The sequence below is a fragment of the Oncorhynchus gorbuscha genome, linkage group LG07 (assembly GCF_021184085.1).
Source record: "Oncorhynchus gorbuscha isolate QuinsamMale2020 ecotype Even-year linkage group LG07, OgorEven_v1.0, whole genome shotgun sequence".
NCBI classification, from domain to species: domain Eukaryota; kingdom Metazoa; phylum Chordata; class Actinopteri; order Salmoniformes; family Salmonidae; genus Oncorhynchus; species Oncorhynchus gorbuscha.
Window position 1 is genome coordinate 16,480,159 of NC_060179.1, and position 17,500 is coordinate 16,497,658.

Here is a 17,500-nt window from a genome sequence, read left to right on the forward strand (position 1 = left end):
GCAGTTGGCCGTTTCTGTGGAGTGTTTCATTCTGAAGCCAAACTGCATGGAGTGTAATGTGAAGGGGCTGTTGTTGAGGTGGGCAATCAGTTGTTCTGCTACACACTTTTCAACAACCTTTGACACCACAGGTAGTATACTAATGGGCCTGTAGTTACTCACATCAGCAGGGTCGCCTGATTTAAAGATGGCCGACTTCCATACCCTTGGAAACACCCAGAGACCAATAGATGTGTTGGTGACCTTAGTAATGGGGCCAATGAGTGACTCTTTGTAGTTTTTAAGAAAGGTAGAGTCCAGCCCAAACACATCTTTGGCTTTATAGTTCTTCAGTGAGCTAATCACCTTGTTCACCTTTGACTCAGAAACCTCCCTTATGAAGAAGACAGGTTGAGCATCATTTACTAGCACTGAGCCCAAGAAACCAGTGGAGGGGTTCTGTGTCAGTACACTGACAAGAGTCAATAAAGTAGGAATTGAAGGCTATTGCTGTTTCGACTGCATCCTGTGTTAGATTGTTATTCACCATGATTTCTAGTCTTTTTGCAGTGTTACTATGGTCTTTCCCTGTTCATTTTTTTAGATTCTCCCATATCAATTTAGAATTTCCCTTTGATTCACCAATTATGTTAATAAAAAGGTTTGCCTTGGCCTGTTTGATTTCTTTCATCACCTTATTTCTCAACATGGTAAACCTACGTCTGTCATGCTCTAATTTGGATTTTAGGGCTATTTTTAGAGCATAATCTCGTTCTTTCATCAATTTCCAGATTTCTCCATTTAGCCAAGGAAGAGGGCTCTTTTGGCCAGGTTTGGATGTGATTTTCTTTAGGAAGCCATTTATTGTAGTCTGGATTGTGGATAGAAAAACCTGACTATCAGCTTCCACATTTGTATAGGACAAGACACCATTCCTGTTAATTCCCTTAATTCCCCTTTCAAAATAACTTAATTGACTCTTAGGTATTCTTAGTTGATCTGGCTTGCTACCAGTAGAGATATTAAACCTGTTCTTGGAAAGCTTTCTGGCTATAAGTGTCAGATTATGAGCAGACAGCCCAGTGGCCATATTGAATGATTTAGTCACTCTCTCTGGTTTGTTACTGAACACCAGGTCAATCTGTGTTTTAGAACAACAAGTCACCCTGGTTGGCCCTTTAACCAGCTGTGTAAGGTCAACAGTATTCGTTATATTCTTACAAGACTTGTCTTCATAATTAATGTTAAAATCTCCCATTTAATATGACCTCTTTCCCAAAGTCACATTCCCTAAGCATGTTATTAAACTGATTAAAAACACACTTCAGGTGGAAGGTGGTCTGTAAATTCCAATAAGGGTAAAAGACATTTGGGGAGACAGTGTAACGTTTCACGCTGTGAAACTCCCTTTCCCCTGGGCTCCTCATCTCATTGTCTGTGTGGAGACAGAACCGGTTTAAGAGACAGACAGGGTTACAGGTTAAGAGGGTGAGTACCTCAATCAGCTATCATAATGACTGAACAGCTACATAAATCAATTAGTGGGAAGCGGTTCCCCTAAACCAGGCTTTCCCAAACTCGGTCCTGGACTCCCCCTGGGTGCACATTTAGACAACCTCCCCTAAACCAGGCTTTCCCAAACTCGGTCCTGGACTCCCCCTGGGTGCACATTTAGACAACCTCCCCTAAACCAGGCTTTCCCAAACTCGGTCCTGGACTCCCCCTGGGTGCACATTTAGACAACCTCCCCTAAACCAGGCTTTCCCAAACTTGGTCCTGGACTCCCCCTGGGTGCACATTTAGACAACCTCCCCTGAACCAGGCTTTCCCAAACTCAGTCCTGGACTCCCCCTGGGTGCACATTTAGACAACCTCCCCTAAACCAGGCTTTCCCAAACTCGGTCCTGGACTCCCCCTGGGTGCACATTTAGACAACCTCCCCTAAAGCAGGCTTTCCCAAACTCAGTCCTGGACTCCCCCTGGGTGCACATTTAGACAACCTCCCCTAAAGCAGGCTTTCCCAAACTCAGTCCTGGACTCCCCCTGGGTGCACATTTAGACAACCTCCCCTAAAGCAGGCTTTCCCAAACTCAGTCCTGGACTCCCCCTGGGTGCACATTTAGACAACCTCCCCTAAAGCAGGCTTTCCCAAACTCAGTCCTGGACTCCCCCTGGGTGCACATTTAGGCTTTCCCAAACAACCTCCCCTAAACCAGGCTTTCCCAAACTCGGTCCTGGACTCCCCCTGGGTGCACATTTAGACAACCTCCCCTAAAGCAGGCTTTCCCAAACTCGGTCCTGGACTCCCCCTGGGTGCACATTTAGACAACCTCCCCTGAACCAGGCTTTCCCAAACTCGGTCCTGGGCTCCCCCTGGGTGCACATTTAGACAACCTCCCCTAAACCAGGCTTTCCCAAACTCGGTCCTGGACTCCCCCTGGGTGCACATTTAGACAACCTCCCCTAAACCAGGCTTTCCCAAACTCGGTCCTGGACTCCCCCTGGGTGCACATTTTGTCTTTTGCCCTAGCACTACACAGCTGTTTCAAATAATCAAAGCTGAATGATGAGTTTGTTATTTGAGTCAGCTGTGTAGTGCTTGGCCAAAAAAAAAAAACTAAACTTGCACCCAGGTGGGGCCCCAGGACAGAGTTTGGGAAAACCTCCCCTAAACCACTGATACAGGGGCCAAGATATTTCTATCCACGTAATGGTTCAGATTAGGAGCTGGAGAAGTCAAATCTAATCCTAGATCTTTGGTTAAGGCAAACTTTTACCTTGGAATTGGCTCTAAATGGGAGCAATTTAGGTTATTTTAAGCCCGGCAGTGATTCATGGTTTCCTGCTACCTGATAGAAACCCCTAAACAAAAAGCTCATGGAGTTTGTGTGTGAAGTCTTATTGTTGCTCTGCCAACTCTTCCTGCATCTCCTTTCATTTGTTCTTTCTGTCTTCAACTTCAACCCACATGTCTTTTTAGCTCTCGCTTTCCATTTCCAATAATTATCATCTTTATGCGTTTTGGAATTGATGTTGTTGTTAGTTCTCGCTCTCAATTCAAAGGGGATTTATTAGCATGGTCTCTTTCAATTAAGATGGCTTTTATTCGCATGGGAAACATGTTTACATTGCCAAAGCAAGTGAAATAGTAAACAAAGAATGTCAACAAAAGCATTTGAAAATCTACAGTAAACATTGCACTCATACAGAGGTTTCAAATGGATTAAAACGTTTCAAATGTTATATTATCAGCCATGTGTTTTAACAATATGCAAAGAGTTGTAGTAGGAATAATAGGGGAAGATGAGGAAACTGATAAATATGAGAGTTATTTACAATGTTTTGTTCCACTGGGGGCCCGTTTCTCATGGCAACGGGCCACAAACCTTGCCGCTGTGATTGCACATCGCGGTATTTCACCAACAGATATGGGAGTTTGTCAATGTTTGATTTGTTTTCAAATTCCTTGTGGGTCTGTGTGACTTGTGGGAAATGTGTCACTCTCTCTCTGTCTCTCTCAATTAAATTTAAGGGCATATTTGGCATGGAAAACATATGTTAACATTGCCAAATCAAGTGAAGTAGATAAACAAAAGTGAAATAAACATTTTAAAAAATGTAACAGTAAACATTACACCCACAAAAGGTCCAAAAATAATAAAGACATTTCAAATATCATATTATGTGCAAATAGTTAATGTACAGAAGTGAAAATAAATAAACATAAATATGGGTTGTATTTACAATGGTGTTTGTTCTTCACTGGTTGCCCTTTTCTTGTGGCAACAGATCACAAATCTTGCTGCTGTGATGGCACGCTGTGGTATTTCACCCAACAGATATGGGAGTTTATCAAAATTGGGTTTGTTTTCGTTGTGGGTCTGTGTGATCTGAGGGAAATATGTGTCTCTAATATGGTCATACAGGAGGTTAGGAAGTGCAGCTCAGTTTCCACCTCATTTTGTGGGCACACTGCTCTCAAGAGAAGACAGGCTTTCTACGACAATAGTAAGGCTATGCTCAATAGCAAGGCTATGCTCACCAAGTATGTACATTGTCAAAGCTTTCCTTAAGTATGGGTCAGTCACAGTGGTCAGGTATTCTGCCACTGTGTACTCTCTGTATAGGGCCAAACAGCATTCTATTTTGCTCAGTTTTTTTGTTAATTCTTTCCAATATGTCAAGTAATTATCTTTTTGTTTCCTCATGATTTGGTTGGGTCTAATTGTGTTGCTGTGGGGTCTGTTGGTGAACAGAGCCCCAGGACCAGCTTGCTTAGGGGACTCTTCTCCAGGTTCATCTCTCTGTAGGTGATGGCTTTGTTATGGAAGGTTTGGGAATCACTTCCTTTTAAGGTTGTTGTAGAATTTAAACAGCTCTTTTCTGGATTTTGATAATTAGTGGGTATCGGCCTAATTCTGCTCTACATGCATTATTTGGTGTTTTACGTTGTACACAGAGGATATTTTTGCAGAATTCTGCATGTAGAGTCTCAATTTGGTGTTCGTCCCATTTGTGAATTCTTGGTTGGTGAGCGGACCCCAAACCTCACAACCATAAAGGGCAATGGGTTCTATAACTGATTCAAGTATTTTTAGCCAGATCCTAATTGGTATGTTACATCCTTTAGATGGCATAGAAGGCCCTTCTTGCCTTGTCTCTCAGATCGTTCACAGCTTTGTGGTAGTTACCTCTGGCGCTGATGTTTAGGCCGAGGTATGTATAGTTTTGTGTGCTCTAGGGAAACTGTGTCTAGATGGAATTTGTATTTGTGGTCCGGGTGACTGGACCTTTTTTGGAGCACCATTATTTTTGTCTTACTGAGATTTACTGTCAGGGCCCAGAATCTGACAGAATCTGTTCAGAAGATCTAGGTGCTGCTGTAGGCCCTCCTAAGTTGAGGACAGAAGCACCAGATCATCAGCAAACAGTAGACATTTGACTTCAGATTATAGTAGGGTGAGGCTGGGTGCTGCAGACTGCTCTACTGCCCTCACCAATTTGTTGATATATATGTTGAAGATGGTGGGGCTTAAGCTGCATCCCTGTCTCACCCCACGGCCCTGTGGAAAGAAATGTTTTTTTTTCCCAATTATAATGTCGTATGTTTTTCCCCAAACACTACTTTCCATCCATCTGTATAGCAGACCCTCATGCCAAATTGAGTCAAAATCTTTTTTTGAAATCAACAAAGTATGAAAAGACTGCCTTTGTTTTGGTTTGTTCGTTTGTCAAATATGGTGTGCAGGGTGAATACGAGGTCTGTCATATGGTATTTAGGTAAAAAGCAATTTTGACATTTGCTCAGTACATTGTTTTCATTGAGGAAATGTAAGAGTCTGCTGTTAATGATAATGCAGAGGATTTTCCAAAGGTTGCCGTTGACGCATATCCCACGGTAGGAACTGGGGTCAAATTTGTCGCCAATTTTGTGGATTGGGGTGATCAGTCCCTGGTTCCAAATATTGAGGAAGATGCCAGAGCCGAGGATGATGTTAAATAGTTTAGTAACTCTCCATGTTGTTTGTTTAATGTTTTCACATTTTCCCAGAAGTGGTTTGAGTCTATGGATTCTATTACATTGAGCTGATTTCTGACAGACTGTTCCTTCTTTTTCAGTAGTGTATTTCTATATTGTTTCAGTGATTCACCATAGTGAAGGCGTAGACTCTGGTTTTCTGCATCTATGTTTTTGGTTGAATAAGTTTCTCAATTTCCTTTAGGTTTTTGCATTCTTCATCAAACCATTTGTCATTGTTGTTCATTTTCTTCGGTTTTCTGTTTGACATTTTTAGTTGTTTAAAAAAAAAAATTCTTATGTTCAATGACGGCCTAGGAACAGTGGGTTAACTGCCTGTTCAGGGGCAGAACGACAGATTTGTACCTTGTCAGCTCGGGGGTTTGAACATGCAACCTTCCGGTTACTAGACCAACGCTCTAACCACTAGGCTTTGATAGGGAAGCTGAGAGGTTAAATATACTGTTTAGGTTTTCTACTGCCAGGTTTACACCTTCACTATTACAATGTAAAGTTTTATCCATCTAAAAGGGATTGCATTTGTTGTTGCCGAATTGGTTTTTGGTAGGTTTCCACACTACTTTCCTTCCATCTATAGCATTTCTTTATATTATTCTGTTTCATTGGCTTCGATGCCTCATGATTGAGTATTGCTCTGTTCAAGTAGACTGTGATTTTGCTGTGGTCTGATAGGGGTGTCAGTGGACTGACTGAACGCTCTGAGAGACTCTGGGTTGAGATCAGTGATAAAGTAGTCTACAGTACTACTGCCAAGAGATGAGCTATAGATGTACCTACCGTAGGAGTCCCCTCGAAGCCTATCATTGACTATGTACATCCCCAGCGTCCGACAGAGCTGCAGGAGTTGTGACCAGTTTTTGTTGGTAATGTTGTCGTAATTGTGCCTAGGGGGACATATAGGGGAGGGAGTGCTGTCACCTCCAGGCAGGTGTTTGTCCCCCAGTGTGAGGGTGTCAGGTTCTTGTCTGGTTCTGGCATTTAGGTCGCCAGAGACTAGTACATGTCCCTGGGCCTGGAAATGATTAACTTCCCCCTTCAGGATGGGGAAGCTGTCTTCATTAAAGTGTGTGTGTGGGGGGGGGTATAGGTAGCTCTCTCTCTTCTCTCTAACTGATAACCCAGCAGAGATGATACAACAGCCATAACATACACATAAACAGCAGGAGAGGATCACAGCCACCTCTACCATGAGGGCCGGGGGGGAGCAGGAAGAAAACAGAGGAACAAAAAGAGGGGGAGGGAGGAATGGAACTATTTTGTAAGGCCTTGGAGACACCAGTCCGGATATGGCTTTTATGCTAGGGAGAGTCAATTACTTCCCTCCACACACACACACACACACACACACACACACACACACACACACACACACACACACACACACACACACACACACACACACACACACACACACACACACACACACACACACACACACACACACACACACACACACACACACACACACAGCTGTTTGACGTGGAAACATGACTAAAAAAGGGAATGTAAATATTCTAGGAGACTTTGAGAGTACATTGTATGAATGAAGGAACAGATGGAGGTATAACATAACAAAACATAAAACATAACATAACATACATACACACACACACTTGAAGTCGGATGTTTGCATACACCTTAGCCAAATACATTTAACTCAGTTTTTCACCATTACTGACATTAAACCTAGTAAAAATTCCCTGTCTTAAGTCAGTTAGGATCACCAATGTATTGTAAGAATGTGAAATGTCAGAATAATAGTAGAGAGAATGATTTATTTCAGCTTGAATTTCTTTCTTCACATTCCCAGTGGGTCAGAAGTTTACATACACTCAATTAGTATTTGGTAGCACTGCCTTTAAATTGTTTATCTTGGGTCAAACGTTTCGGGTAGCCTTCCACAAGCTTCCCACAATAAGTTGGGTTAATTTTGGCCCATTCCTCCTGACAGAGCTGGTGTAACTGAGTCAGGTTTGTAGGCCTCCTTGCTTGCACACGCTTTTTTAGTTCTGCCCACACATTTTCTATAGGATTGAGGTCAGAGCTGTGTGATGGCCACTCCAATACCTTGACTTTGTTGTCCTTAAGCCATTTTGCCACAATAAGGAAGTATGCTTGGGATCATTGTCCATTTGGAAGATCCATTTGCAACCAAGCTTTAACTTCCTGACTGATGTCTTCAGATGTTGCTTCAATATATCCACATAATTTTCCTGCTTCATGATGTCATCTATTTTATGAAGTGCACCAGTCCTTCCTGCAGCAAAGCACCCCCACAACATGATGCTGCCACCCCCGTGCTTCACGGTTGGGATTGTGTTCTTCTGCTTGCAAGCCTCCCCCTTTTTGTTCCAAACATAACGATGGTCATTATGGCCAAACAGTTCTATTTTTGTTTCATCAGACCAGAGGACATTTCTCCAAAAAGTACGATCTTTGTCCCCATGTGGAGTTGCAAACCGTAGCCTAGCTTTTTTATAGCGGTTTTGGAGCAGTGACGTCTTCCTTGCTGAGCGGCCTTTCAGGTTCTGTCGATATAGGACTCGTTTTACTGTGGATATAGATACTTTTGTACCCGTTTCCTCCAGCATCTTCACAAGGTCCTTTGCTGTTGTTCTGGGATTAATTTGCACTTTTCGCACCAAAGTATGTTCATCTCTAGGAGACAGAACACGTCTTCTTCCTGAGCGGTATGAAGGCTGCGTGGTCCCATGGTGTTTATACTTGCGTACTATTGATTGTACAGATGAACGTGGTACCTTCAGGCATTTTGAAATTGCTCCCAAGGCTGAACCAGACTTGGAGGTCTACAATTGTTTTTCTGAGGTCTTGGCTGATTTCTTCTGATTTTCCCACGATGTCAAGCAAAGAGGCACAGAGTTTGAAGGTAGAACTTGAAATACATCCGCAGGTACACCTCCAATTGACTCAAATTGTCACTTAGCCTATCAGAAGCTTCTAAAGCCATGACATCATTTTCTGGAATTTTCCAAGCTGTTTAAAGGCACAGTCAAATTAGTGTATGTAAACTTCTGACCCACTGGAATTGTGATACGGTAAATTATAAGTGAAATAATCTGTAATAGTCTGTAAACAAATGTTGGAAAAATGACTTGTGTCATTGCCAAAGTAGATGTCCTAACCGATTTCTTAACAAGACAGTAGTCGAGTGGTTGAAAAACGAGTTAATGGACTCCAACCTAAATGGACGTCAACTTCCCACTTCAACTGTGTGTGTGTGTGTGTGTGTGTGTGGTGGGATAATAGCAGTAAGTGAGTCATGACTTTGACATTTCCATGTGGTGCGGTGTATTCCATTAACCACTGAGATCCATGCCAAGATTTTATGATCTACAGTCATTTACAAACACTATTAAAAAACAACCAGATCCTTTAGTCAGCACCAAGCCCAAAACACACCCCCCCAGCCCAAAACACACCCCCCAGCCCAAAACAGACCCCCAAGCCCAAAACACACCCCCCAGCCCAAAACACACCCCCCAGCCCAAAACACACCCCCAAGCCCAAAACACACCACCCCCAAAGCCCAAAACACAACACCCCCAAGCCCAAACCCCCCCCCCCAAGCCCAACGCTCTCCTTTCTCCCTGTGTGTGAGTGTGTCTCTTACCTGCAGCAGATGACGGCCTTGCAGGACAGGGCAAGGTCTAGGAAGGCTTGGCGAAGCTCGAAGGACAGGGCGTATTTCAGGGTCTGTCCATCGATGATCAGAGCCAACTCATTCTCCTTCCCCAGAGAGTCACCCAGAGACACACAGTGAGCTGTCAGGGTGGCACGTGTTGCCTGGGGAGGACAAGAGAAAGAGGGGATTCAACACACACACACAGTATATATTCTTCATCTACAGGTTAAGCAGAAGTGGAGATGCAAAAGTATACAATCGAAAATAAACACACACACTTCTTACACGTACATGAACAGGCTGGAGAGAGTGAGACACAGTAGTGTGAACAAAGAGGAGACGGTGAGACACAGTAGTGTGGACAAAGAGGAGAGAGTGAGACAGTAGTGTGGACAAAGAGGAGAGAGTGAGACAGTAGTGTGGACAAAGAGGAGAGAGTGAGATAGTAGTGTGGATGAAGAGGAGAGAGTGAGACAGTAGTGTGGACAAAGAGGAGAGAGTGAGACAGTAGTGTGGACAAAGAGGAGAGAGTGAGACAGTAGTGTGACAAAGAGGAGAGAGTGAGACAGTAGTGTGACAAAGAGGAGAGAGAGACAGTAGTGTGGACAAAGAGGAGAGAGTGAGACAATAGAGGGACAAAGAGGAGAGAGTGAGACAATAGAGGGACAAAGAGGAGAGAGTGAGACAATAGAGGGACAAAGAGGAGAGAGTGAGACAATAGAGGGACAAAGAGGAGAGAGTGAGACAATAGAGGGACAAAGAGGAGAGAGTGAGACAATAGAGGGACAAAGAGGAGAGAGTGAGACAGTAGAGGGACAAAGAGGAGAGTGAGACAGTAGAGGGACAAAGAGGAGAGAGTGAGACAGTAGAGGGACAAAGAGGAGAGTGAGACAGTAGAGGGACAAAGAGGAGAGAGTGAGACAGTAGAGGGACAAAGAGGAGAGAGTGAGACAATAGAGGGACAAAGAGGAGAGAGTGAGACAGTAGAGGGACAAAGAGGAGAGAGTGAGACAGTAGTGGGACAAAGAGGAGAGAGTGAGACAGTAGTGTGGACAAAGAGGAGAGAGAGAGACAGTAGTGTGGACAAAGAGGAGAGAGAGAGACAGTAGTGTGGACAAAGAGGAGAGAGTGAGACAGTAGTGTGGACAAAGAGGAGAGAGTGAGACAGTAGTGTGGACAAAGAGGAGAGAGTGAGACAATAGTGTGGACAAAGAGGAGAGAGTGAGACAATAGTGTGGACAAAGAGGAGAGAGTGAGACAGTAGAGGGACAAAGAGGAGAGAGTGATACAATAGAGGGACAAAGAGGAGAGAGTGAGACAGTAGAGGGACAAAGAAGAGAGAGTGAGACAGTAGAGGGACAAAGAGGAGAGAGTGAGACAGTAGAGGGACAAAGAGGAGAGAGTGAGACAGTAGAGGGACAAAGAGGAGAGAGTGAGACAGTAGAGGGACAAAGAGGAGAGAGTGATACAATAGAGGGACAAAGAGGAGAGAGTGATACAATAGAGGGACAAAGAGGAGAGAGTGAGACAGTAGAGGGACAAAGAGGAGAGAGTGAGACAGTAGAGGGACAAAGAGGAGAGAGTGAGACAGTAGAGGGACAAAGAGGAGAGAGTGATACAATAGAGGGACAAAGAGGAGAGAGTGAGACAATAGAGGGACAAAGAGGAGAGAGTGAGACAGTAGAGGGACAAAGAGGAGAGAGTGAGACAATAGAGGGACAAAGAGGAGAGAGTGAGACAATAGAGGGACAAAGAGGAGAGAGTGAGACAATAGAGGGACAAAGAGGAGAGAGTGAGACAGTAGAGGGACAAAGAGGAGAGAGTGAGACAGTAGAGGGACAAAGAGGAGAGAGTGAGACAGTAGAGGGACAAAGAGGAGAGAGTGATACAATAGAGGGACAAAGAGGAGAGAGTGATACAATAGAGGGACAAAGAGGAGAGAGTGAGACAGTAGAGGGACAAAGAGGAGAGAGTGAGACAGTAGAGGGACAAAGAGGAGAGAGTGAGACAGTAGAGGGACAAAGAGGAGAGAGTGAGACAATAGAGGGACAAAGAGGAGAGAGTGAGACAGTAGAGGGACAAAGAGGAGAGAGTGAGACAGTAGAGGGACAAAGAGGAGAGAGAGACAGTAGAGGGACAGTAGAGGGACAAAGAGGAGAGAGTGAGACAGTAGAGGGACAAAGAGAGAGAGAGTGAGACAGTAGAGGGACAAAGAGGAGAGAGTGATACAATAGAGGGACAAAGAGGAGAGAGTGATACAATAGAGGGACAAAGAGGAGAGAGTGAGACAGGAGAGGGACAAAGAGGAGAGAGTGAGACAGTAGAGGGACAAAGAGGAGAGAGGAGACAGTAGAGGGACAAAGAGGAGAGAGTGAGACAGGGATAGAGGGACAGTAGAGGGAAAGAGGAGAGAGTGAGACAATAGAGGGACAAAGAAGAGAGAGTGAGACAATAGAGGGACAAAGAGGAGAGAGTGAGACAGTAGAGGGACAAAGAGGAGAGAGTGAGACAGTAGAGGGACAAAGAGGAGAGAGTGAGACAGTAGAGGGACAAAGAGGAGAGAGTGAGACAGTAGAGGGACAAAGAGGAGAGAGTGAGACAATAGAGGGACAAAGAGGAGAGAGTGAGACAATAGAGGGACAAAGAGGAGAGAGTGAGACAGTAGAGGGACAAAGAGGAGAGAGTGAGACAGTAGAGGGACAAAGAGGAGAGAGTGAGACAGTAGTGTGGACAAAGAGGAGAGAGTGAGACAGTAGTGTGGACAAAGAGGAGAGAGTGAGACAGTAGTGTGGACAAAGAGGAGAGAGTGAGACAGTAGTGTGGACAAAGAGGAGAGAGTGAGACAATAGAGGGACAAAGAGGAGAGAGTGAGACAATAGAGGGACAAAGAGGAGAGAGTGAGACAGTAGAGGGACAAAGAAGAGAGAGTGAGACAGTAGAGGGACAAAGAGGAGAGAGTGAGACAGTAGAGGGACAAAGAGGAGAGAGTGAGACAGTAGAGGGACAAAGAGGAGAGAGTGAGACAGTAGAGGGACAAAGAGGAGAGAGTGAGACAGTAGAGGGACAAAGAGGAGAGAGTGAGACAGTAGAGTGGACAACAGTAGTGTGGGAGAGAGGAGACAGTAGAGGGACAAAGAAAGAGGAGACAGTAGAGGGACAAAGAGGAGGAGTGACAGTAGAGGGACAAAGAGGAGAGAGTGAGACAGTAGAGGGACAAAGGAGAGGAGACAGTAGAGGGACAAAGAGTGAGACAGTAGAGGGACAAAGAGGAGACAGTAGAGGGACAAAGAGGAGACAGTAGAGGGACAAAGAGGAGACAGTAGAGGGACAAAGACGAGACAGTAGAGGGACAAAGAGACAGTAGAGGGACAAAGAAGAGAGAGTGAGACAGTAGAGGGACAAAGAGGAGAGAGTGAGACAGTAGAGGGACAAAGAGGAGAGAGTGAGACAGTAGAGGGACAAAGAGGAGAGAGTGAGACAGTAGAGGGACAAAGAGGAGAGAGTGAGACAGTAGAGGGACAAAGAGGAGAGAGTGAGACAGTAGAGGGACAAAGAGGAGAGAGTGAGACAGTAGAGTGTGGACAAAGAGGAGAGAGTGAGACAGTAGTGTGGACAAAGAGGAGAGAGAGAGACAGTAGTGTGGACAAAGAGGAGAGAGTGAGACAGTAGTGTGGACAAAGAGGAGAGAGTGAGAGTGTGGACAAAGAGGAGAGAGTGAGACAATAGAGGGACAAAGAGGAGAGAGTGAGACAGTAGAGGGACAAAGAGGAGAGAGTGAGACAGTAGAGGACAATAGTAGAGGGACAAAGAGGAGAGAGTGAGACAGTAGAGGGACAAAGAGGAGAGAGTGAGACAGTAGAGGGACAAAGAGGAGAGAGTGAGACAGTAGAGGGACAAAGAGGAGAGAGTGAGACAGTAGAGGGACAAAGAGGAGAGAGTGAGACAGTAGAGGGACAAAGAGGAGAGAGTGAGACAGTAGAGGGACAAAAGAGAGAGACAGAGAGTGAGACAGTAGTGGACAAAGAGGAGACAGTGAGACAGTAGAGGGACAAAGAGGAGAGAGTGAGACAGTAGAGGGACACAAAGAGGAGACAGTAGAGGGACAAAGAGGAGACAGTGAGACAATAGAGGGACAAAGAGGAGACAGTAGAGGGACAAAGAGGAGACAGTAGAGGGACAAAGAGGAGACAGTAGAGGGACAAAGAGGAAGAGGAGACAGTAGAGGGACAAAAGAGGAAGAGGAGACAGTAGAGGGACAGTAGAGGACAAAGAGGAGGAGACAGTAGAGGGACAAAGAGGAGACAGTAGAGGGACAAAGAGGAGACAGTAGAGGGACAAAGAGGAGACAGTAGAGGGACAAAGAGGAGACAGTAGAGGGACAAAGAGGAGACAGTAGAGGGACAAAGAGGAGACAGTAGAGGGACAAAGAGGAGACAGTAGAGGGACAAAGAGAGGAGACAGTAGAGGGACAAGAGAGGAGACAGTAGTGGGACAAAGAGGAGACAGTAGAGGGACAAAGAGGAGACAGTAGTGGGACAAAGAGGAGAGGGACAGTAGAGGGAAAGAGAGGAGACAGTAGAGGGACAAAGAGGAGACAGTAGAGGGACAAAGAGGGACAGTAGAGGGACAAAGAGGAGACAGTAGAGGGACAAGAAAGAGGGAGACAGTAGAGGGACAAAGAGTAGAGGGAGACAGTAGAGGGACAAAGAGGAGACAGTAGAGGGACAAAGAGGAGACAGTAGAGGGACAAAGAGGAGACAGTAGAGGGACAAAAAGAGGAGACAGTAGAGGGACAAAGAGGAGACAGTAGAGGGACAAAGAGGAGACAGTAGAGGGACAAAGGAGACAGTAGAGGGACAAAGAGGAGACAGTAGAGGGACAAAGAGGAGACAGTAGAGGGACAAAGAGGAGACAGTAGAGGGACAAAGAGGAGACAGTAGTGGGACAAAGAGGAGACAGTAGTGGGACAAAGAGGAGACAGTAGTGGGACAAAGAGGAGACAGTAGTGGGACAAAGAGGAGACAGTAGTGGGACAAAGAGGAGACAGTAGAGGGACAAAGAGGAGACAGTAGAGGGACAAAGAGAGACAGTAGTGGGACAAAGAGGAGACAGTAGTGGGACAAAGAGGGACAAAGAGGAGACAGTAGAGGGACAAAGAGGAGACAGTAGAGGGACAAAGAGGAGACAGTAGAGGGACAAAGAGGAGACAGTAGAGGGACAAGTAGAGGGACAAAGAGGAGACAGTAGAGGGACAAAGAGGAGACAGTAGAGGGACAAAGAGGAGACAGTAGAGGGACAAAAAGACAGTAGAGACAGTAGAGGGACAAAGAGGGGAGACAGTAGAGGGACAAAGAGGAGACAGTAGAGGGACAAAGAGGAGACAGTAGAGGGACAAAGAGGAGACAGTAGAGGGACAAAGAGGAGACAGTAGAGGGACAAAGAGGAGACAGTAGAGGGACAAAGAGGAGACAGTAGAGGGACAAAGAGGAGACAGTAGAGGGACAAAGAGGAGACAGTAGAGGGACAAAGAGGAGACAGTAGAGGGACAAAGAGGAGACAGTAGAGGGACAAAGAGGAGACAGTAGAGGGACATAGAGGAGACAGTAGAAGGACAAAGAGGAGACAGTAGAGGGACATAGAGGAGACAGTAGAGGGACAAAGAGGAGACAGTAGAGGGACAAAGAGGAGACAGTAGAGGGACAAAGAGGAGACAGTAGAGGGACAAAGAGGAGACAGTAGAGGGACATAGAGGAGACAGTAGAGGGACATAGAGGAGACAGTAGAGGGACAAAGAGGAGACAGTAGAGGGACAAAGATAGCCCAACATTGTGAAAGGAAAGGATTGAGTGAGGCAGGAAGAAGGAGATATCCATATCTTAATGATGAGGTTGCTGCTCGGGGCAATATGAACCTCTATACATAAGTAACAACACAATCTGTGAAACACACCGATACCCAGGCACAACACACACACACACACACACACACACACACACACACACACACACACACACACACACACACACACACACACACACACACACACACACACACACACACACACACACACACACACACACACACACACACACACACACACACACAGCCCTGGTTGTGTTTGTTGGACCTGTTTATTGGCTGTAGTTTGGGGCAGTTTTGAAGGAGTTGTTGATAATAAAGGAACAGACTAATAGAGAAAACAAACATCCCATCGCCTCTAATGAGAACCATGTGGCCAGGCAGACACACACCACCACCACCACACAGCCCACACACACTTACAGGAGAACACACACACACGATACATACTTAAACCATACACACACTTGAGTAATACAAGACTTAATCCACACACAAACACTTTTACAGAACATGTATACACTGTACATTCATACTGTAAACAGACACTTTCACAATGTTCAGGATATAACGTCAGACTGTCAAAATCACAATCCCAGGCACAGACATTGATCGTCCTAATACTTCTAAATTCCATTATTTTACTTTTTTAGATTCATGTGTTATTGTTGTGTATTGTTAGATACTACGGCACTGTAGGAGCTAGGAACACAAGCATGTCACTACACCCATAATAACATCTGATTTAAATACAGACTTTATGGACTCAATGAACCAACAGAGAAGACAGGATTATTTCCAGTCAGATGACCCCAGCTCATCCCTGTGATCTGAACAGATTTGACCACTCTGTCAACTGACAAGTGTGGGAGATACTACACACTAATCACACACACACACTCCCTTTGTTTCACCCAGACCAACATTCTTTTTGCCCCCTGCTTCCCTCCAAAATGTATACATGCAAGCACACACACACACACACACTCCAAAACTGATCCAGCAACGTGCTCTCAACGTGTTCTCTCAGTCTTGGACTTTGTGTTTCTCTTCTAGTCCAGAATTCCTGTTTGCATTTACCTTCTCCCAAACAAGGGGAGAGTAAAACAAAGAGAATGACAGGATATTACCAGGTGTCAGAGTTGTGCAAATCAAAGTCCCTGTGTTCATTTATTTATTTAACCAGGCAAGTCAGTTAAGAACAAATTCTTATTTTCAATGACGGCCTAGGAACAGTGGGTTAGTGGGTTAACTGCCTGTTCAGGGGCAGAACGACAGATTTGTACCTTGTCAGCTCGGGGATTTGAACTTGCAACCTTCCGGTTACTAGTCCAACGCTCTAACCACGAGGCTACCCTGCCACCCCTGCCGCTGTGTGTGTGTGTGACTGTGTGAGAACGTGAGCGTGTGCTTGTGTTTGTGTTTAGGGACACAGTCAGATAAAGTCCCATCCATCTGCTCCAGTGCAACCTCAATTAAAAAATGAAGAACCTTGTGCCTGTTGTCAGGATTACTTCATCTAACACCCACACTGTTATCATGAGGTAGTTTGTTGTAGAGGGCCGGCTCACTGTTATTACGAGGTAGTTTGGTGTAGAGTGGTCGTCACACTGTTATCATGAGGTAGTTTGGTGTAGAGGGGTCGTCAAACGGTTATTACGTGGTAGTTTGGTGTAGAGGGGTCGTCAAACGGTCATTACGAGGTAGTTTAGTGTAGAGGGGTCGTTACACTTATCATGAGGTAGTTTGGTGTAGAGGGGCCGGCACACTGTTATCATGAGGTAGTTTGTGTAGAGGGGCCATCACACTGTTATCATGAGGTAGTTTGGTGTAGAGGGGTCATCACACTTATCATGAGGTAGTTTGGTGTAGAGGGGCCGTCACACTGTTATCATGAGGTAGTTTGTGTAGAGGGGCCATCACACTGTTATTACGAGGTAGTTTGTTGTAGAGGGGCCATCACACTGTTATTACGAGGTAGTTTGTTGTAGAGGGGCCGTCACACTGCTATCACAAGGTAGTTTGGTGTAGTGGGGTCTTCACACTTATCATGAGGTAGTTTGGTGTAGAGGGGCCGTCACACTGTTATCATGAGGTAGTTTGGTGTAGTGGGGTCTTCACACTTATCATGAGGTAGTTTGGTGTAGTGGGGTCTTCACACTTATCATGAGGTAGTTTGGTGTAGAGGGGTCGTCAAACGGTCATTACGAGGTAGTTTAGTGTAGAGGGGTCGTTACACTTATCATGAGGTAGTTTGGTGTAGAGGGGCCGGCACACTTATCATGAGGTAGTTTGTGTAGAGGGGCCATCACACTGTTATCATGAGGTAGTTTGGTGTAGAGGGGTCATCACACTTATCATGAGGTAGTTTGGTGTAGAGGGGCCGTCACACTGTTATCATGAGGTAGTTTGTGTAGAGGGGCCATCACACTGTTATTGCGAGGTAGTTTGTTGTAGAGGGGCCATCACACTGTTATTAC

General features: G+C 45.3%; 1 protein-coding gene across 5 annotated transcripts in view; it reads right to left on the reverse strand.

The window, feature by feature from the left end:
- The window catches only part of LOC124039547 (phospholipid-transporting ATPase IB-like), a 105,806-nt gene that overhangs the window by 37,660 nt on the left and 50,646 nt on the right, over positions 1–17,500 (reverse strand). For all 5 annotated transcript variants that reach the window (XM_046355638.1, XM_046355635.1, XM_046355634.1 and 2 more), the window contains one exon: positions 9,150–9,322. In XM_046355638.1, coding sequence (XP_046211594.1) covers positions 9,150–9,322 — 173 coding nt within the window. The remainder of the gene's footprint in view (positions 1–9,149; positions 9,323–17,500) is intronic.